Source organism: Mirounga leonina, unplaced genomic scaffold (genome assembly GCF_011800145.1).
Source record: "Mirounga leonina isolate KUSES-001 unplaced genomic scaffold, KU_Mleo_1.0 Mir_454, whole genome shotgun sequence".
NCBI classification, from domain to species: Eukaryota; Metazoa; Chordata; class Mammalia; order Carnivora; family Phocidae; genus Mirounga; species Mirounga leonina.
The window spans coordinates 17,781,652-17,804,730 of record NW_023270763.1 but is presented as its reverse complement, the minus strand read 5'-3'; the positions used below and the strand labels follow the sequence as shown (position 1 = coordinate 17,804,730).

Sequence of the window (23,079 nt, the reverse complement as noted above, 5' to 3'; positions counted from 1 at the left end):
CCTGCTCTCCTCCTTCCCCCCAAACTTGACCTGCCCCCCCCGCCCAGACTGATGGCCGCTATCTGTCCCTCAGAGTTACACCCAGCTGTCATCTTTCCCAGAAAGTTTTGTCTGCTCCGTTCTGCCTGCGCTTAAAACACACCTCTACTCTAACTCTTAACACACTGGTTTTAGCTGTCTTTCTCCCCTACCAGAGTACCCCATACTAGAGGCAGAGACTGCGTTTTACTCCTCTCTCTATCTCTTTACAGAACCCACCACATAAGATGATGGATTGTAAAAGCTTTTGAAAATACTGTTTTCAAAATATTTAATATTATAATATAGATAAACCTTGAAGTATCACACTATGAAAAAGAAGCCAGACACAAAAGGCCACTTATTATACGATTTCTTTTTTATGAAAAGGCCAAATAGGAAAATCCAGAGAAAGCCAGATTAGTGGTTTCCTAGGGCTCGGGGGGGCGGGGGGGGGGGGCACGGTAAGGAAAATGTTCTGGAATTAGATGGTATGATCGCTGTGCAACTCTGTGAATATATTAAAAACCACCAAGTTGTAACAATGTAAAATGGTGGATTTTATGCTATGTGAACTAATCCCAATTTTAAAAATTTTAATGTCTGCACAGTAGGATAGAGAGGTATCAGACATGGTCCTTAACTGCAGAAATGTAACCTCTAGTTGGGGGCATCAATAAATGTGCTCTGAATGAAATGCTCTAAGGTGTGGGTTTCTCCTAGGGATGCAGGGAAGGACAGGGGGCAAATGACAAGTTTACTTCTGATCAAGCATTCTTCACCGATTTTAAGTGCCCACTGCATGTCAAGCACTTCTGTAACCCCTACAAAAAAGTTCCTAGACATCCAAGAGGAAAGCCAGGCAGAGGAGCTGGAGATTTTTTTTAAAAGGCTTTTTTCACTACAACATCCCTTGCAGCAGCAAGCCTGGGCCCCCCACCCCCCACCACTCCCCCAACCCGTGCCTCAAGGGTCCTGGGACCAGGGCTGCACCTGTGCCTCCTCACGAGCAGCCTGGCCCTACTAGGCCAACGCGCTCCACCCTCGCCCCACCTTCCGGTCTCATTCTGCGGTTTGCTTTTGCTTTCTGTTTATTCTTACTCCCTACACGCCGTCACAAGGCTCTGACAAAACAAACAAGATGACGAAGAAAATGCTACTTACAACTACAACCTAGCGCACAGGGCGCTGATTCTACATCTGGTCTTCCTTCTCTGCACAAAATTTGCAACTTTCCCATCTTCTTGTTCTCCAACTTCTCCTGATCTTAAATTCAAATCCTTTTCAATAAGGTGCTTGCCACGCACCTTCCTGAGAATGCAGTGCTTGGCATTTCAATCACATCCCTGCAGCCTCATTAATCACAGTTCCCGGGCCGACCAGTACATAAAGACAGTAAAGGAAAGAGGTCACAAATACATTCGGAGGTCCTACCACATGCCGGACACCGTGCCCGCTGCAGACAGCACATGCCACATTCTGTTTTTCAGCTCCGTCACAGTCACAACTAGAACGACTGCTCAAGACTGCAGAGCACCAGCGCCATACTGCTCACCTGTCAGCAGCCCGAGCACGGCCTGCACCTGGTCCAGCAGCAGCTTCCGCAGCTCCTCCTTCCGAGCCACGCTGAGGTCCTCGCGGGGACAAGCCAGCTCTTCCGAAGTCGTCTTCAACATGATCAGCCCGAGGGGGGTTGTCACGGGGGACTGGATCAACTGCAGGGAAAAGGAAGTTCTGAGCAGGCTGTCCAGCTGACGAAAGTACAAGGAGGACGGAGGAACATTAAACCTCGAAGTCCTTGCACGGCTGAATCTCGCAGGCACAGGCCGCATCGCTCAGGGCTCTACAGTCCAGTTAGGTCCCTTTTGGAGCCAAAGTGTATTCTCATCTTAGTCTAAGGACTAAGATTCTAACCATGAACACAATGATCTTTTACACCTAACATGACAATTTTTTTTACATGTCCACAATCCCAACAGAGCCTTGGTCACTTTGCCCAGATTCAAGTGTTAGCGACAGAGATATGTGTGAACCAATTTGTGGTATCTTTCCAACATTCGGGTGTTAAATCAATTTTATATTTCTAAGCTTTGCATGCTTCATGAAAGTTCAAGACTAAACATGTGGCAGAGCAGAAACATGCATACACGTCATCCACCCGTGACTTCGTCATCGACTACGGTTATGATTTTGCAAATACCTACGTAGCAAATTTTAGTTACTCTTTCTATCACCAGCAATATCCACTATGCTGTAAGTTGCCTTAAACAAGAGACAGAAGGTACACCTTCAAGAGCATAACCCTACTTAGCTCTTTCTAATCAATTTCACAAAATTCAAAGCATTACCTACTATTCATTTTTTAGTTTCCAGAAACTGGTAAAAGCAAGTTGCCACTAAAATTCTGTTGACTTATAGGCTACAATCTATTAAAAGACACACAATTGAAGAAACACTTGACCATCTTCTTTAATCATAATAATAAGTTGTCTGTTTAGGGCGCCTGGGTGGCTCAGTTGGTTGAGCGACTGCCTTCGGCTCAGGTCATGATCCTGGAGTCCCGGGATCGAGTCCCACGTCGGGCTCCCTGCTCAGCAGGGAGTCTGCTTCTCTCTCTGACCCTCCCCTCTCTCATGCTCTCTCTCTCTCTATCTCATTCTCTCTCTCAAATAAATAAATAAAATCTTTAAAAAAAAAAAAAAAATAATAAGTTGTCTGTTTATTCAATCTACGAAACAAGGGAGGAGGAGGGCACCGGGAACGGCAGCTAGGCAGAACGCCTCTTCACCTCAAGCAGCGCAGGGCACTTGCCTTTCCCTTGAAAACAGCTCTCCCCACTGCAGACCAAGGGAAAGCTCATCCCAAAGAGCAGGAAATGCCTTCAACAGTGTGAACTCAGGATAAACTCAACTGCCCTCAGGAGCAGCATGATATAAAAACAGTGGCCATGAGCAGCGTGTTGAAAATGCTATTACATCAATTCTCTTAAAGGCTACAACTTCAAATACATCCTCTACAAGCTTTCTCTTCATTCTGTGCAAGTCTGGGCTACTTCTAACAACTTGAGAAAATGCAAGAGGGGAGGAACAAGAAATCCCCGCAGTACCTTTTCTTTACAGAATAAAGAACTGACCCTTCATAAGCATCTCTGTCCATCCAGAGGCCTGTGGGTTATCAATCCATACTTTAGGGTGATGGGCGTTAAGGAGGAGGGCACTTGTTGGGATGAGCACTGAGTGTTGTATGTAAGTGATAAACACTGAATTCTACCCCTGAAACCAATACTGCACGGTATGCTCACTAACTAGAATTTAAATAAAATATTGAAAAAAATAAAAATAATAAAGAGTTCATTACTTTCCTCCCCCACTACCCCCTTACACTTCTGTTTTTCTCCTCTACCTCTTTTGTCTCTATTTCCCCCCAAAGCCCTCATTCTTACTCTCTCAGCTGGGAATGCCTTGTATTACCAAATATTCCATTTGGCAATACATTTTTCTGTAGATTCGAAATGCTCTGTGCTCCCAGAAGTAAAAAATTCCTACACTATGGAAAATGCAGCCGAAAGCCCTCCTTTCTCTCATTTGGAAGAAGGGGAGACAACCAGGCAAAAGCCAACTGAAAATTAAAGTTATTCTTTACCTGAAAGAACAGCTGGATCAAATATTTTTTTCCTCACTAGCTTTGTGTCCAGAAGGCTTGTTAGCAAAATAGTGTTTCCCTTTACCATCTTCACATTTATAATTTATGCTCGTAACATAGGTAATTCTTGGCAATTTATTTTAACAGAGAATAAGCACTTTTAGGTTGAAGTTCAGGTTCTTAGTGTGAGCTTCTGAAAAAGTTCAATGATTTTTATTACACCACCGTACCAGAAAAGAAATGTCAATTCTTTCTATGCTGCTTGCCCCTTAATTATCTGGTACCAGGCACAATGTGACCACAGGTCCAGCTCAGCAGATTTCAGGAATCTGAAGAATAGACTTTAAAAGGTGTGATGTTTGGGCTTGTGTTTGGGGGAAAGAAGGAGCAGAGGTCAGTTTCGACTTCAACTACTTCCTTCTCTGGTGGCTACAAAGGGTCTAACCAACACATAGAACTGCAAGTATCCTTCTGGGGCCCCAAATCAACTCCCCTCGGCCTGCTATGTGGTCACCACAATGATGGCATAAATTGCATAGATACCCAGCCAACCATCACAGAGTTAAAAACAAAAGCAAACTACTATGCACCCCAGACAGCAAGCAGGCAATGATGGGAACTGAGCCAGAAAAAAACCCTTTTAGATGCTTTATTCAAAGGATCATAGTATGGGGGCACCTGGGTGGCTCATTGGTTAAGCAACTGACTCTTGCTCTCAGCTCAGGTCTTGATCTCAGGGCCGTGAGTTCAAGCCCCACACTGAGCTCCACAGTGGGCATGGAGCCTACTTTAAAAAAAAAAAAAAAAAAGGATGGGGCGCCTGGGTGGCTCAGTCGTTAAGCGTCTGCCTTTGGCTCAGGTCATGATCCCGGGGTCCTGGGATGGAACCCCGCATCGGGCTCCCTGCTTGGTGGGAAGCCTGCTTCTCCCTCTCCCACTCCCCCTGCTTGTGTTCCCTCTCTCGCTGTGTCTCTCTCTGTCAAATAAATAAATAAAATCTTTAAAAAAAAAAAAAGGATGTAGGATGGTGAGACTGACTCCAGAACTAGTTTGCTCTTGTTTGCCACTACCTAAAGAAAAGTTTACTTTGTCATCATTATCAAAAATGTCATCAACTGGAGGCGCAGTTAGTTAAGCATCTGCCTTTGGCTCAGGTCATGATCTCAGGGACCTGGGATCGAGCTTCACATTAGGCTCCTTGTTCAGTGGGGAGTCTGCTTGCCCCTCTGCCCCTTCCCCCTACTCCTGCTCTCTCTCTTTCAAATAAATAAAATCTTAAAAAAAAAAAAACCAAAACCATCAGCAAAGGAGCACCATCATTCTAGACATGGCTTTCATGCCACTGACTGGTTCTCATGGATAAATGAGAAGCAGAGAATACGACTAAAAGGATTTTAGAGATCACTTTGTCCAATCCTCTTGTTTCACAAAGAAGGAAATGGAGGCTCCCAAACGGGCAGGAGTTGCTAAAATCAAAGATGATCTGTGACAAAAATGGACACAGACCCCAAACCCACATGCTCTCTCCATGCTCTTTTCACTACGGGGTGTTTCAAAGTCACAAAGGTTGCATGAGGTAAGCAGAGTCACTTCTGAAGGGTGGGAAGAGGGAAGTGGTGAACAGAGAAAGAAAACTAGCCTTTTTAAACTTCATGAGCACTTCACCTAAAAATGCTCTTCCAAATTGTCATTTGTTACCAGTAATTACATTATACTTCAAGGGTAGACAGGAAATGTCTGCTCTCCATCACAGGAAGTGATCCCAGCTGGGTGGAAACATGGCTCCTCCTCACCCGCTGCGGCTAGCACTGTGCATCTCCGGCTCACATTCCACTGCTTCTTCTCACAGTCATGCCCCACACTAGCCCACCTAAGAACGCATTCTCCCTTTATGGGGGCGATGGAGAGTTACCACAACTGTCCTCATCTTGGAGTGAAGGCAAATGTATCAGAGAGAGCCAGGAAAACCTCTCACCTCATGTCCTACCACTCTAGGTTCGCTAGCCTCCTTGCCATTCCTCAGGGAATGGCACTCCCTCACTCAGGGTCTTTGCACCTGCTAGTCCCTCTGCCTCAAATGCTGTTGCCCTAGATACCCACATGGCTCACTCCATCACTTCCACCTAGGTTTCTGCTCAAATGGCTGCTCCTCAAAAATGCCTTCTATCATCATCCCATCTACATAACACCCCCTGGCATTCTCTCTTTCTCCTTACCCTGGATTTAAATTTCTTTGTCATACTTATCACTACCTGTAAGCTTATTTGCTTATTGTTAATGGATGTCTGCCCCTTTGAGATTATAAGCTCCACAAAGGCAGGGACACTGTTTTGTTTCATCACTTTATCTCCACCAGATGTTTGGTTAGCACATGGCTGGTATTCAACAAATACCTTACTGAATAAATGAATGAATCTCCTTTGCAGCATCAATCCAATAAATCTCTAGATAAATGGATCACTATAGAGAACAAAAAACAAAAATTGAATGAAGAATTTTTGTGCCACTTTGAGGAAATTTGAGAGAAGCAATAAGGATGCTGTATTTTTTCTTAGCGGCCTCATCATTCAAATGCTTTGTAGAGAGAGCAGACAAAATGTTAGAAAATGGTATTGTTCTAGAAAATCCTGAACTTATAGTCACTGAGACACTGATTTTCAGAGAATTTTATTCCTATAAACTGTACATAATCCCCATTTCCTGCATACCCACAACTATCTCAATAATATGAAAATGTTTACAACTTCATCACAGGATTCAAATGAACAACAGCATCTCCTGCCTGGCTTTTAGGTCCCACCTTTACTCTGATGAGTTCGAAATCCTGACCAGTGGCCAGATCTCTTTCCTGAGCCCCAGATCCACAGCTCTCAACGTCTCACTAGATATACACAGAACACACAAATCCTGAATGCGCTTTCTGCCAAACTGAATTCCCCATCTTCTACCCAAATCCATTTCCTCTTCCTTCACCCCTGGCCTAGAAAATCGGCTACCTGAAACAGAAACCTCCCTTCCCTCACCCCTACCACCCCATCACTGACCAAAGCCTCTTGACTGGGTGTCCTAAGTGCCCCACCTCCACCCACCAGAAAGGCCTCAGGGCCAGGTCCTCCCTGTCTCGCTCACACTCAGGGCTCCAGCCCCTCTGCAATCTAGACCCCTACTGTTACAGAACTGTCTTTCCAACACAAAAATGTGGTCATGTGTTCTCCCCTCTACACACTTTTCATTAGCTCCCAAGGAAGGACTATGAATTACAAATCGAAGCCCCCTGCAAGAGCAAGGCCCTTCCTGGCCTGGCCCTGGCCCTGGCCCATCAACCTGGCCACTTACTCCAGCACCCAACACTGAAAATACCTCAGTTCCTGGAGGCTAAATGCTATGCCACCACAGTAATTACCGCAGTGCTGGATAATTATTGTTTGCACAGCAAGCCCCCCCATCAAATTATAACTATTGAAGGCCTCACCCTTGTACCCCTATACCTGACGCAGTACCTAACAGGTTTTCAAATCTTTGCTAACAAAATTTCACAAGAGGTTAACAATGAGACTGGGTTTTCCCCCCTCTTTTGCCACTGCACAAAGGCACAACATGTCTCAAGAATACAAAGTTAAGCGAATGAGATCATTTATCCTATAATGAGCTTGCTACTACGGTTCCAAAATGCTAATCTTAAAACTCCTCTTCAAGACAAGGAAATAATCACTTCTACAATTTATGAGATGAGGTTTTCTTAGGTGAATCCTTACCTGTAAAATGTTCGTAAAAAAGTCATGGTAGAACATGGGCCAATCTTGACGGCCAATATCAACAATAACTTTGCAGAGCTTGTTCCGGATAAAGTAAGGTAAGGTTTTGTGGTGAGCCAAAAGGAGTTTGGGCAAGCAGCTACGGATTTCCATCTTATCTTGAGATGGGACCCCAAGCCACATTTTATTGATCAGATTCTGAAACACAAATATACATCTTTTAAGTTAACCATTCTATACACAAAAATAACTGGTTTTCATCCAATGGTTAGCTATATCATCTCAAACAAAAAACCCTGCTTTTAAACAAAGGCTTAGAGCAATTTGGCAATAAGAATACCAGGAATATTTAAACCCTATAATACAACATTCTCACTCCTGGAAAGATCTGCTAAATAATTTCACAGAAACAAAAAGCTCCATGTGTAAAACTTTCTATTACACCACTGCCTCTGATGGCCACCAAAAAATGGCAAAAACAACTTTAATGTTCAAAAATAGGAGAATGGCTTGGTGAACAATGGTATTAAACACTTAGTGGCATGAGCAACAGGATTAGAATTAGCTTAAAAAAAAAAAAGATGCACACAGAAATACAAAAATTGGAAGACAGTTGAAATAAATGAAAATGTTTGTGGTTGGGATAATGGTATTATGGGTACCATCTCTCCTCCCAAACTGTTTTTCTTTCATTATCTTTCTCTTTTAAATGATAACATGGAAGGAAGAGTTCCATGTTACCACCAACAGCCCACCTACTGACCCAGCCCCATCTCACCCTTCTGGCGTCAAAGATGGAAAGGTGCCCCAGCACAGCAGACATCCCGACAGAGGCAGCATCTGGGAGGTACCCCTGCACTGAGCTACCACTCTTTCCCAGCTGTCTGCACACTGAAGCTCAAGTCCAGTGCCAACGACCCGGCACTATGACCACAAAATACTTTTCCAAACAGTAGAGCGTCATCTGGCAACTCACCTCAAACACCGTTAAGCTATACATCATGACATAGTCATTCCCAGTGCTGGAGAGGAAGTATAGGCAGAGTCTCCAGGCTCCTATTTGCTGCGCAAAGTTATCAAGAAGCTCCTCTGGAAAAGTTAAATAGCAACAAAACAAGGCTATGAAAAGACATGAAATCAACACAAGACTGGGCTGTCACATTAGTTTTTTAAACACACATCTCTCCATATCATGTGATTGATGCCAAAACCACTAGAAAAATCCGGCCGTGTCTTCGAGATAGAAAGGAGAGACCACACAACATGACCATGGGCATGGATGGTGTGTTCAGCCATCTACAATCCAATAGCCTACGGGCACTTGTTTAGGCAGAGAAACTTTCATTGTTGAAGTTCTTACTTAACCTGGGGCACCTGGGTGGCTCAGGCAGTTAAGCACCCGGCTCTTGATTTCAGCTTAGGTCATGATCTCAGGGTTGTGAGATCAAGCCCCATGTCAGGCTCCGTGCTGGGCGTGGAGCCTACTTAAGATTCTGTCTCTCCCTCTCCCTCTGCCCCTACACCCCTCAAAAAAAAAAAGTTCTTACTTAACCTAAGTATGGACAGTTATAAAATATCATTTCAAAAAAAAAAGATAATTTCACCTTATAAACTATGGCTAATTGTTAACCTGTTTCCTCTGGGGTACTGGCTATATATATTTCCATAGGACTCACACTGTTCACACAAACACACACAAAATGATGGCTAGAGAAGCAGGACAAGAAAATATTAATTAATTATATAATTAATGCAGGGCAGGAAAAAATGCAAGAGAATTAAAGATGGATAATTCTCTTTATTTGGTTTTCATTTGGTTTTATTTTAAAATACCACACCAAAAACAGTCCGTAAATAAGAGTAGCAATCATGGAAGTTGCCAGGAGCAGCCCAGCCCATATCAAATCAGTTGGAAATGATTTTCCTCCTCCTTAAGACTGCTGGTAGCATCAGCCAGAACCCCAAGACAGCAAGCACTAAGAATCTGTCACCACATTTCTGGACACGCTATCCCTTAGTCACCTTGCTGCTCTGGTCATGAAATACAACACAAAAGGGGTAAAAATTTTAAAAATAAAAATAAACATAAATTTAAAAGGGTGGGGCGCCTGGGTGGCTCAGATGGTTAAGCGTCTGCCTTCGGCTCAGGTCATGATCCAAGGGTCCTGGGATGGAGCCCTACATCAGGCTCCTGACTCAGCGGGGAGTCTGCTTCTTCCTCTCCCTCTGCCTTTCCCACTGTGCTCTCTCTATCTCTGTGTCTCAAATGAATAAATAAAATCTTTAAAATTAAAAAAAAAGGGTAAAAAAAATAATTAATTTAAAAATAAAAAACTTTAAAAGACTAAAAAGATATATAAACGTCAACACCCCAACAGATTCTAGGACGCGCCTGGAAAAGCAGGAAGTACAGCAGCCCATTCTAATCCTAAAATCACTGCTCTGCTAGTACTCCACAGCCTCACTGAAAATCCCACACAAGGAAACTGATGACCTAGTCTTTCAACTAAGGGAAAGTCTGTAAGAATCCCAGAGCGGGAGTCGAAACAGACAGAATGAGCTCTGGCCGGAAATGAGGAACTCTGGGCTAGAGACTCTGCCGCTCATTCACGGAGTCTCATTCCAGGTGATCACTGCTCCTCTTTGAGGCTTCGGCTTCCTCCACTGTGAAAATGACCAGATTGTTCCTCGAGGTTCCCTGCGAACAGCTCTATCTCTAGAGCACTAATAACACGCCTTTGGTGGAGGGTGGGTGGAGCCCCTGTAATAAAAGGCCTCCTTCCTTTCTCCCACCTCACTAGGAAAGCCTTCAGTTTCTCCTAAGATACCAAAAAAGAAGCAAGTGGTTCCAGCCCACACACTCAGACAAAGCTCCAAAGACTAGGTACAAAGAGAACTGAACTAAGGCACACCCACCATACGGAACCAAGCCCCCAGGGATCCCCCTTAGCTTGCATTTAAATTAGACATTTGTAGTATCTGGTTATTTAACACTGTTTTTTTTTTTTAAGATTTTATTTATTCATTTAATAGAGAGACAGCGAGAGAGGGAACACAAGCAGGGGGAGCGGGAGAGGGAGAGGCAGGATTCCCGCGGAGCAGGGAGCCCAATGCAGAGCTCGATCCCAGGACCCTGGGATCGTGACTGGAGCCGAAGGCAGTCGCCTAACCAACTGAGCCACCCAGGCGCCCCTATTTAATGCTATTTTATATCAGATTAGAATACGATTTTAGTTCAGAGGTTCCACTTTTAATTCATGAACACTGAAAGTGAGCAATATTTGCTTTGCAAACCAAAAAATTAAGAGAAAAACCAAAAGCACTTCAATTAATAAGCTAAAAATAGGACTTCAAAGATATTAGTGTTGGGCTACAGCAGACTGATGTAAGGGACAGATCCTTCACCTGCTTTGGTAAACATCACCATTTTTACTTAAGTATAAGGTACTCTGGTAGCATAAAACTAACGAGAAGATCACTCTGGAGGCAGAAGGGTCAGCCCAACTGAGTAATAAGAGAATCTAGGGAAGCAAGCAGAGTGGATCTTCTAAGCCAAATGCCTGATTATCTATTGGGTTCAGCTTCCGTCAGCACTCCCGTTTACAAATATTCTAATTCTCTACTTATACTCCCTAAGAAAAGATAGGCATAACATGCACAGGGCAGGCCTAAAACCACCAAGTTTAAAAGTAAAAAAAAAAAAAAAAAAAGGTAAGAAATTCACAACTACCAGGAGCTGATATGATGTTCAAAGAATGCAAGAGAAAATGGGCTACAGCCAAAGGTCTACTGGCCACCTGGAAACCCAGACTCCAGTCAAGCTCTGGACCAAAGGCAAAAATCAGTCACAACACTCAACTGGCCAATATGACTTAGAGAAGCCAAGTGGGGCAGAGAAATGGGCCTTCCAAGTCCTAGAGACCGAAAAAGCCCTCTCCAAAGGTGAAAGCAATGAACGTGAGGTCAGTACAGAGCAGTCAGACATCCAAGGGGAAAAGCCTTTAGGTTGAGATAGGGAAGAAAACATTTTTGTTTGGAAGTTCTGGGGTTAAGTGAGGACTCAGAGGGAAAAAAAGGATTACTCCAGGAACACAGGGCAACATGTCTCATGTCTCGGAGGCAGAGATCTGACACTTGAATACACATTCTAGTTTATGCTATGCTTTAATGAATATTGTTCATGTAAATGAGTATGAAATTCAAAAGGAAGTTCTAGAAAGAGCTGAGGTTCCCAGAAGACCCAAGGTAATTATATCTACATCTCTGTGTTGTTTGAAGCCTTTACTCATCAAAACTTGCAGAATGGGAGAGACAATAGTAGAAAAAGAAGCAAGAAGCCCCCAAAGGGAATACCAGTTAAAGGACCTGTGGGCACTAGATAAGGTTTGGATGAGACTTCCACACACCAAAACCATGTCATTTTGACACTTTCATGAGGTTCTGTTTAAGTTAATAGTCGCAGGCCTCTCTCACGTAAGTTTAACACTGCTGAAATTCAAGAACCAAAGCAGCGGAGGGGGTTTTCCACACTCGGCCAAAGGGAAGAAAACCCATCACTCTGGATGACAGTGGGCCCCATGGACTACAGTCCTTGCGCAGCTAGATTGGCAGCCGCCACCAACCAGCAAAATGAGAGCAAGAAGAGCAAGAATTCCAGGCGAAACAAGCAGGCTTGACTAGCGCAGGCAACAAACTCCTTCCCCCTCACTAGGGCCTTTTCGTCTTAAGTGACTCTTGACGACTCAACACTTCACTTACCTATCTCACGTTTTCTTTCATTGGTTGTACAATCGTGGAAAAATTCTGTCATCAGACTTTCCAATGCCCTGAGGGAGGCTTCTTCAGATGCCTAACAAAGGAATTTGAAAGAAAAGAAAAAAATCAGTAACTGTGTCTCCTGCTTTCTTCACTTCCCTCCAGGTCACATTTGTAATTTATTTCCTCAAACATCTTGGTTCGACATTCTTCAAATGCATGGAATTCAGAAAAACTGAAGGGAATTTCCCAGCTGGCTCAAAACCCAAATTTTGAGTATACTCTATGAATTCATGCTACCGTACAATCGATTCTCAATTATTTATGCTAAGGAAAAGGGAATAACTCAAAATATAATTCCGGAAATATATTAAAAGCAAAATAACAGCCCCTGGCCCTGACTGAACAGGCAGAGTGAAGAGACTGAGAGAGAAGACTAGGGCTCCCTAGAGACTTCCTGTCGCTAATACATTTGCCCCAAGTCTAAATAATTAGCCAAATCTGGATTCAGAAGAACTGCAGTTAAACTGCTGCATGGATCCGTGGGGGTTCTGAAGGCACTTCTGGAGTCACATGTTCTGACAACTCTCAATCTCGAATTTGAGAGCCAAGAGCCAAGTTGAGCGGGAACTCAAAATGAGCACATCCCAACCATGGACCCACAGCCAGCCAGATTCTCAGCAGAGCTGCTCCGGTGGAGAATGAGAGGAGAGGGGCTCTCGACCCCAATGCCCGACCTCTCCCTCTTCCACGTGGAGCCCCAAACCCATATACTCTTCTCCCACTCACGTAGGAGACGTCGTTTGAAGCAGTGCGTTGGAGTCAACACCCCTTCACTCACCCGTCTGCAGAAAGGTGAGCATTCCTAGACCATTTCTGAATCCTCACTGGCATTATCTACCCAGAGATAATCAAGAGCCAAGAGCAGTTCTGATTTCTTAATTATCTCTTAATTCCAGTCTCCCCACCTTCCCCCCCTCCTCCCTTCTCCACATCCTCTCCATTGCCCCCAGAGTGAGAGCAGACTCCAAAAACTGCATTTTAAAACAAATCCACACTCAAATGTACATATCAACTGTAATATCACCAGAGGCCTCCACTTGGTAACTGACTTTTGAAGACACTGAGGAACCTGGGCCATCTCTGTGGATAAACCAGCACTTAGGACTGGTACCGATTATAGAGGCTGAGTCAGGCTTGCACCAGCCCATCGACAACTAGCAGAACAAGCACACTGCAGAGCACACGGGGGCTCCGCATTCTAACAGAGCCAGGCACGGCTGTCCCTCCGATGCTACAGTCACATATGAACAGCTGTGCCAGGACAACTCACAATGACATGCTGAGTGATGCATCACTGCCCAAGAGCTTTAGCACTTGGGAGTTGTCTGAATTTTGTATTTATGATCAAGATTAGGCCTCGAATCTTACTCTTTTTTCAAACCAATGAATCAGTTCAACTGAAAAATATCCTTGGATTCCAAGTTAAGCTGTTTTATTAAAAACTACACATTTTGGGGTGCCTGGGTGGCTCAGTAGTTAAGCGACTGCCTTCGGCTCAGGTCATGATCTCAGGGTCCTGGGATTGAGCCCCACATCGGGCTCCTTGCTCCACGGGAAGCCTGCTTCTCCCTCTCCCACTTCCCCTGTTGTGTTCCCTCTCTTGCTGTGTGTCTCTCTCTCTATTAAATAAATAAAATCTTAAAAAAAAAAACAAAAACAGGGGCGCCTGGGTGGCTCAGTTGGTTAAGTGACTGCTTTCGGCTCAGGTCATGATCCTGGAGTCCCTGGATCGAGTCCCGCATCAGGCTCCCTGCTCGGCAGGGAGCCTGCTTCTCCCTCTGACCCTCCCCCCTCTCATGTGCTCTCTCTCTCTCTCATTCTCTCTGTCTCAAATAAATAAATAAAATCTTTAAAAAATAAAAAATAAAAAAACCAACAACAACAAAAAACCACACATTTTGGGGCTCCTGGCTGGCTCAGTCGGTAGAGCGAGTGACTCTTGATCTCAGGGTCGTGAGTTCGAGGTCCATGTTGGGCATGGAGCCTACTTAAAAAAAAAAAAAACACTACACATTTTTTCAAATGGAGAAATTGAAATGTCAGGCTAAAAGAAGCCTGCAATCTTTTTCACCTGTTTCAAGTTTTTGTGTTGATCAGAACATCCTCACTGTTCTCGCTTTCTATGTAAATGCTGAAAATTCAAATTCCTAAAATGAATGATATAAATAAAAGAATGCTTTGGTCTGTTTCATAAATCGACTTGGGATACCCATTTCATTTGAAAAAAGGATTTACTGTTTTAAGAAAAGTTTCTGGGAAGATACGAAAGAATCAAAGGAAATCTCACAAGTAACTTACTGGCAAAAAAATAAAATAAAAATTAACGTAAATTGAAAGATATCTGTTGAACTTAAGTCAGCTATTTAGTTAAAATAAACGAGTTCCTCTGAAGCCAAATGGGTCCCTGAAAACTAAGGACACATTTTCAAATCCCACCTGCTCCACAACTTTTTCTTGTAGTGAATCATTCCTAGCAAACACCTGAGCTCATCACATTCAGGCACTCAACGCATCAAGGTCTATTTTGTACTGGTTCTTGAGGCAGAAGTTTGTGAACTTGACAATTACCAGCCATGCATTAAATGCTACTGGGGCATGTTCAGGACAATCTCTCCAAAGAATGCAATTCCAGCTCCATTCCCAGTCCCATCCACTCCTCCCCTGCTCCAACCCAAGAAGCATTCCAGCAGAAAAGCAGAAAGATGAAAGTATCCAAAAGGATCGCAGATTGGATGCTCTCCACCAAACGATGGTTACATGAAAAAGGAAACTCTAAAACCTAACCCAGTAGGGTGCTTCCCAACAAGAACAAATAGTGTGCTGTTTGCATTTTCAATCACTTCGATAACTGTATAAGTACTAATACCTACCTCAGAGTGCCCCATGTAAAGCTGCTATGTAAACTCTAAAAAATTATCTAATTCATAGTTATGGCTGTTATCATTTGTATTTGGTCTCAAATACCAAATGAAAACAGACCAAAACAAAAAAAAAGAGAAGTGGTCAGGCCCACTTTGAAACTGGAGATTCATGTCCTCAGGCTTTACAGGCTTTGTCCAAACATATCTAGTGAGGCTTTTCCAACTGGATTTCAAAAATGAAACTATGTTAAGTCTACAGGAGACAAAAAGGAGACTAAGGCCTTGCCAAAGTCACACAATTAGAACAGAGATGTAAAGACGTAAAAGACAGGCTCAAGACTTGCAAATGGTCAAAGGATATTGGAGAATTCACCCCAACTAGCAAGGAGGCTACTGGAACCTTTGCCAGAGGTTTCAAGCAGGTAGTGAAGCCAAAATCCAGATTGCTGTGGGTTTAGGAATTAAAGGCAAGTAAGGAAGTGGTAATATTCCAGCAGACTACACTTTCCAGTAATAAAGGGACAAAGAACATAAAACAAAAACCAAATGCCACGATGTGGTAGGAAGAGAAGGCTCCAATTCCCAAAGACCATTCAAGCACCACACTAATTTATAAAGCACATTCAGGATTCAAATACACCCAACTGCTTCCCAGCTTGTGCTTGGGATTTAAGATGCAGATCTTGAAGAACGAAGGAAAGAAAAGATTAAATTTAAACCAAGTAAGACACATTCACATGAAAAAAATCCCAGGTGAACTGCAGATATAAAATGTGAGAGATAAAATAGTAAAGCTTCTAGAAGACAATATAGAACATCTTCATGACCTTCGAGTAGGGGAAAACTTCTTAAATAAGACACATAAAAGCACTAAACATAAAGGAAAAGATAAATGAGAACATTCATCAAATGGCACAATGAAGAGAGTTCAAAAGAAAGCCACAAAATGGGCTAACAGAGGATAACTAACAGAGGACTCAGAGGAAAAACAAATGACTCAATTTTTTTTGACACGCAAATAGTTCATCGTAAGAAGGTATTCAAAAGCCTATACAGAAAATTAAGTGCTCAACCTCATCAGTCGTCAGGAAAATGCAAATTAAAAATACGATGGTTTACCCATTCACCAAAATGGCTAAAATTAAAAAGACAATAACAAGTGTTGGTAAGGATGTTGAGCAACTGGAACATGCATAGAGTGCTGCTGGTGGGAGTATGCACTGGTATAACCACTTTAGAAAACCATTTGGCTGAATGGAAGAAGACATTTGCAAATGACATAGCCGATAAAAGGTTAGTATCCACAATATATAAAGAAATGATACAACTCGACATCCAAAAAGCAAACAATCCAATTAAAAAATGGGCAGAAGACAAGAATACTCATTTCTCCAAAGAAGACATCCAGATGGCCAACAGACACATGAAAAGATGCTCATCATCATCATTCATCATCAGAGAAATGCAAATCAAAATTACAATGAGATACCACCTCACACCTGTCAGATTGGCTAAAACCAACAACACAAGAACAACATGTGTTGGTGAGGACTTAGAGAAAAAGGAACCCTCATGCACTGTTGGTGGGAATGCAAACTGGTGCAGCCACTTTGGAAAACAGTATGGAGGTTCCTCAAAAAGTTAAAAATAGAACTACCCTATGTCCAGTAATCACACTAATGTTTATTAACCCAAAAAATATAAAAATACTGATTCAAAGGAATACATGCACCCCTATGTTTATAGCAGCATTATTTACAATAGCTGAATTATGGAAGGAGCCCAAGTATCCATCGATAAATGAATGGATATAAAGGATTTGTGGTATATATACACAATGGAATATTATTCAGCCATAAAAGAATGAAATCTTGCCATTTACAACGACATGGATAGAGCTAGAGAGTATAATGCTAAGAGAAATAAGTCGTCTGAGAAAGACAAATACCATAGGATTTCACATGTGGAATTAAGAAACAAACAAAAATGAGCAAAGGGAAAAAAAGAGCGACAAACCAAGAAACTGACTCTTTAAATTACAGAGAACAATCTGATGATTACCAGAGGGGAGGTGGATGAGGGATGGGTAAACAGGTGATGGGGATTAAGGAGTGCACCTCCCATGATGAGCACAGGGTGATGTATGAAGTGTTGAATCACTGTATCGTACACCTAAAACTAATATAACACTGTATGTTAACTATACTGGAATTTAAAACAAAATAATTTTAAAAAAGATAACCAATGGCAGCTGAACACACGCATACCTTATGATCCTGCAATTCTACTCCTTGGTAACTCCAACAGAAATCTGTACACATATACAAAAAAAAAAGGTACACAAATGTCCATACCACCATTATTCATAGTATCCAAAAAAGTCAAAAGAACCCAAATGACCATCACTAGTGGAATGGATAAATTGTTTATTCATCAGGAGAATATAAGGCAACAAGAATGAATAAATATTGCTACATGCAACAACATGGATGAATCTCACAAACACAATGTTGAGTACAAGAAGCGAAAACACATCCTTCATTATTCACTGTATGTTAATTTTAAAAACAAGCACAATGAACCTGTGGTGTGTTATAATCACAACAGTGGTTACCTGTAGGGAAGAAGGATTCTGAAATACTAGTAACATTCCATTTTCTTGATCTGAGTGTTAGGCACACAAGGATGATCTTTACAGTACAATTTGTGCACTTTTCTGAAAATACACATACACCATTTAAAAAACTAATGTCATACTTATTTTTAGCATTCAGGCTGGTATTTGCAGATAGTGAATTTAGAAGTTGTGTTTTTTCTTCTATTAATGCCAACTACTGAGAGCAACTGGGGGCCTGCAGGTCACATCTGAGTGGGAGACTCCTGGACTGCTGGGAGCCATCACCTATTTGTAACAACACAAAGGATTACAATCCCAAAAGCCTATGTATGCTTCTCCAAGAGTTCCTTGGCTTACCACAGCAGCAAATTAAAACCCCGGGGCAGGAATCGAAAATAAACCTGGGTCAGAAGATACTCGCAGAAAGCTATGTGCTTATCTAAAATAAACCAAAGTTTTCTGTTCCAGAAAGAGTTAAAATCTGTGAAGTGGAGGAGCTTTCAGCTGTGCCTGCTCGGACTTTATCTGCTCCTTTTATTGCGCTGCTCACGGTTCAGCAGTTCACAGACCTATCTACAACTGACTCATTTATTAAGGAACAGAGAAGTCAACCAACACCCATAATCACCTAATAAATTACAAGAAAAACCTGAAAGGGGAAGGATCACGTAATCTGAAATCTTGGACTCTTCCTTGTATCTTCTATGCCCACAACTAAGGTCATCAGGCTGGCTGGTTCCTGCTTTACACTATCTTTTAGATTTGTACCTTCTCCCTCACCGCTACTTCTACCAGGCCCTATTCCCCTCCTGCCTAGATTACTGTAATTTCTCTTAACCTGGCCACCTTGATGTCAGCTTCCCCAATTCCAATCCAATCTGTGCTTCACCACCAGATAAATTCTTCTAAATATTGATTCTCTGTCCCCAATTATTCTAAATCTAGCTTTAAAGAGCCTTTGAATCTGATCTGAGAAACTCAGCATTCATTCCACAAATAAGCTCAATGCTCACTAAGTAACTGACTCTGCATTAAGCCCCAGAGATATAAAGATGAGTAAGACCGTCCCTTCAAGGAACTGGAGGTAGCCTGGGGAAGAGATGGAGAGACGGGGAGAGCCTGTAACAAAAAAAGGAGACTGTGATGGTTTACATCGTCTAGTAGTGACAGATGTATAAAAAGTTTCAGGAGCCCAAAGGGAACTAACTCTGTCTGACGAACAGAAGGAAAGCTTCGCAGAGGAGATAATATACCTTGGGTTTTGAAAAATACAGAGAAGTTTACTAAGATGAAAAGAGAAGGAAAGCATGCCTGATTCACCATCACTCACCACAAGAAGCCATCACTCCAGTATGAACACCCATGGTCTCCCAAGCAAATGTCTATTCCCATCCTGCATTTGCTCCTGGGTCTGCACTTCATAGTTCTACCTTCATGAAATTTTTCACAAAACCAAAGTTTACAGCATGGCTCCTTTCTTTGTATCTCGGGCCTCTGTCATGGAATCAGTACCACAGTTTTGCCCGTGGCCCTGTTCTCTGGTCAGTTCAGCATGGCCTGATGAAAGAGCACAGGCCCTGGGCTTGGGCTCCTTGGGCTTGACTCCAAATGCACCTCAACCTCGGCCTAGTTATTTAATCCGTCACTTTTTTTCCTTTTGTGCCCAACTGGGGATAAGAGAACCCAACACATGGGGATTGTTCTAAGGATTAAATAATCTGTGTAAAGCACACAGTGAACACAATGTCAGGAATAAAGTAAGGGCCAAAAGCCCCACCTGTAAGTGTTAACAAACACTTCATCGGTACTAGGCCTCTCTCCTTAACCAGAACATCAAGTGCCTGGAAAGAGACTCTGCCTAACACATCTGTACTTTCTACCACATCCAGATAGTTTAGTCCAAATTCAGGAGAGAAAAAGGAACAAGAAGAGAGTACCACTTTTAGTTTCTCAGGAATACTGGTAGTCCCTCCAGAGATAAGATATATGTGACTATTTAAATTTCCCCCTTTAGGGCCTCTGACCACAATGACCTTTGCTCACAAGCACTCAATCAATAAACATTAAAAACAAAAACAAAAAAGAAAAACCAGGAGACTGCTAACAATTTATCTTAAAAAACACTGAGACTGAAGGTGGATAAATGGTGCTTTGTCCCTTAAGGCACCTATATGACAAGTTTCCCAAACCCTGACTAAAATTTGTTATGTTTTATCTAATTGCCTCTAAAACACCCCCTCTGAAGCATAACCTTTGGGGCACCTGGGTGGCTCAGTCAGTTAAGCATCTGACTCTTGATTTCAGCTCAGGTCTTGATCTCAGGGTCCTGAGGTCAAACCTCACGTTGGACTCTCTTCTAGGCGTGGAGCCTATTTTAAAAAAAATAATAAAAAATAAAATAAAAAAATAAAGCTTAACCTTTTTACAAAATCAATGCTGGGGAAAAAAATAGCTCTTTTTCAAAGAAGCTTTTATCAAGCTTTTTGGCACCTTTTCCAGGAGCCACGTTCCGCCTATCCTATAAGGAGGTAAATCATATGAGCCTCCTATATTTAGGTTCATGGCCTCCTTGACACCAAACCTAAAAAAATGAAGACTAGCATCCCAGAGTCCCTTTCAAACATTCCTGTGCCATACCCAGAACAGTGTTTTTACTGCATCCGCCTATATATAAAGAAGATTTCTGAGAAAAGTGATTCTGTACTAGCTACTGACCAAGGCTGAAAAGTATGCAAAGCATACCTGATGTTATTACAACAGATGCCATCAGCAAAGACATTCAATCTCATATAAACTTCCTGGGAAGCTAACAGGATTATCGTGGGTGTTCAAACTCAAAAGAACCCTCTTTCTCCACTACTCTCTTCATGGCAAAGAAAACAGATGAGCAAAGAATTCCCCCTGGCCCTCAGGCCGGCGTACAAGCATGAGACGAAATACAAAGATAAAAGAAGGCATGATGAGAATCAATGTGACATCTATGTGGCCCCCCTGATGTCACCCGGCTCAGGCTCAAAACACTAGAAAGCAGGAAAGCCTGGAGAGGAAGCCCCAGTCAGGAGGGCACCATTCACAGGTCTTCTCCCACCTTCCTGTCTCTGTTCTGTGGGTCTCAAATGGCAGACACTAACCTTAAAAAAAAAAAATAAAGAAAAAAAACCACACATCATGATTCAGTAGAAATCTCACTTCACTTCTCTAAAAACAAACTGTGTCGAAACCAGTTGGACCTTGGAAGTCCAGCACTCAGAAGGGCAGGCCCTGAAACCCAGGGTGCCGTGTGCCTTGCTCACGTGCACGCAGCTAGTGAGCAGCAAGCCAAGCCTCCCAACTCCGTCGCATCCACTCCCGTGTCCAGGTGTCCCTTAGCCTGTCTAATAGAGAAGTAGAGGCAAGGCCAAGCAGAGGGGTCGTCTAGGGCTCCAGATGTACAGTGAAGTAACTCCAAAAATTCTGTGAAGTTACAGGAAAGAACGTTTTCTACTGCAGGAAAGAAATGGACACACGCCATGTTCTGGGAAAGCAAGGCCAGGGCAGAAGCACTTACCCTGACTCCAGGAATGCGTGTCTGGAACGAATGATTGAAGTTATGCATTTGTCTCAGAAGGGCTGCTTGTTGTCTTGCCTACAGCATAACCCTGAAAGTACGTACCCTTTGGGAGTAACCATGGATATAACTTTGTACAGTATCATCATGCAGATACTGATGCATGATCAGATTAATATCTGATTAAAACATGTACTTTAGCCACATCTAAACAATTCTAATCATTAAAAGGCACTTTCCTGCTTTAGTCTAAAACTACCATCAAGCTGACCAATGGCAAAAAATACCTCCCAGTATTTCTTGGGTTTGCACAGTATTTCTTGGGTTTGGGTCAAATTCTCTGACTCTTCCATTAAAAAAAAGGGGTCTGTTTACTGCTGAGGACTAGGAGGTAGAAACAGGGTTAAGTGCCAGGCATCTGGGCCAGAAAGTCCAACTGGTCCCCCTGTGGTGATAAAGTCGAGGCAGCATTTTCTGCCCCCCCCCCCCCGCCCCAGGGACCAATTAGAGGAAACATCTTGTACACAGAGGACAGTATGTTTTATGCTGGGAAAACCTATCCATGTACTATACGGGACAGTACATAAAAACAAGAAGAACCAATTAGCTACCACTGGACAGGAGCCCTGGTTTCAAAAATTTAAAACAAATCTAAAGAAGATTAAAGAGTCATGACAAGTAAATGCTACACTTGATTCTAAGGCTAGATCCTGTGCTGAAGGGGAAAAAGTGCTATGAAGGACAGAATTGGGCCAAAGGACAAAACTGGATACTGACAGTAGATCAGATAAAAGTCCTGAATCAATGTTATATTAACGGAGGCTGATAACTGCACTATGGCTTTGTAGAGAACATCCCTGTGAGAAAATACACTACATAGGGTCAATGGGCCAGAATGTAGGCGACTTCCTCTCCAACAGTTCAGAAAAAAACACTACTTGTGCATACATTTATATATGGATGTGCATATATATACATAGAAAAGGTGCAAATAATAAGGCAAACAGGGCAAAATGTTAACAATAGCGGAGTCTGGGTAAAGGGTATGAGAGTGTTCTTGCTACTACTCACTCATTCCTTGCAATCTTTCTGTCAGCTTCAAATTATTTCCAAACAAAAAGTTTTTTAGGGGCGCCTGGGTGGCTCAGTCGGTTAAGCGGCTGCCTTCAGCTCAGGTCATGATCCTGGGGTCCTGGGATCGGGCCCCATGTCCAGTTCCCTGCTCAGTGGAGAGTCTGCTTCTCCCTCTCCCTCTGCCTGCCACTCTGCCTACTTGTGCTCTGTCAAATAAATAAATAAAATCTTTAAAAAAAAAAAAAAGTTTTTTAAAACTTCTGTCAGATTGGTACCCTCCCACTTTGCTCCTCACTGCTCCAAGCTGGCTGGGTAAAGAGGCAAGAGAAAGTGAGACAAGGATACAACAGGCAAGAGGAGCCTGACCGTTCTCTCACATGCCAGGTTTACTATCACGCTGTTTTTGAAGAGGATAGTACGTAGCCTCGGCATTAAAAATTTTGCATCTGCTGGTTGGGCAACAAGCATTTCCCACCAGGAGCTAAAATACATGTAAGTTACATGCTTATTTATTTATATTACAGTGGAAGGCTTTAATTACACAATCAAAAAAGCGAATGATAAGAATAGTTATGCTGCAAGAAACTAAGATAAGTAAGTAATAGAGCCCAAAATAGGCTTGTTCTTCACGATTCCATCTGCTGCGTTTTCCCAGGTACTTCTCCCAGGAAGATGAATATTTATATCTGCATGCCTAGTCAATTAAACGCAAGAGATACTGAGCACATTAACACAAGGCATGCTATC

The 23,079-nt window shown here is 42.7% G+C and overlaps 1 protein-coding gene across 2 annotated transcripts in view; it reads right to left on the bottom strand.

Moving 5' to 3' along the window:
- XPO6 (exportin 6) overlaps positions 1 to 23,079 on the bottom strand; it is a 102,857-nt gene that overhangs the window by 61,050 nt on the left and 18,728 nt on the right. For both annotated transcript variants that reach the window (XM_034989013.1, XM_034989014.1), the window contains exons 2-5: positions 12,174 to 12,264; positions 8,392 to 8,504; positions 7,416 to 7,613; positions 1,574 to 1,733 (exon numbers count right to left, since the gene is read on the bottom strand). In XM_034989013.1, the coding sequence (XP_034844904.1) occupies positions 1,574 to 1,733; positions 7,416 to 7,613; positions 8,392 to 8,504; positions 12,174 to 12,264 (562 nt within the window). The remainder of the gene's footprint in view (positions 1 to 1,573; positions 1,734 to 7,415; positions 7,614 to 8,391; positions 8,505 to 12,173; positions 12,265 to 23,079) is intronic.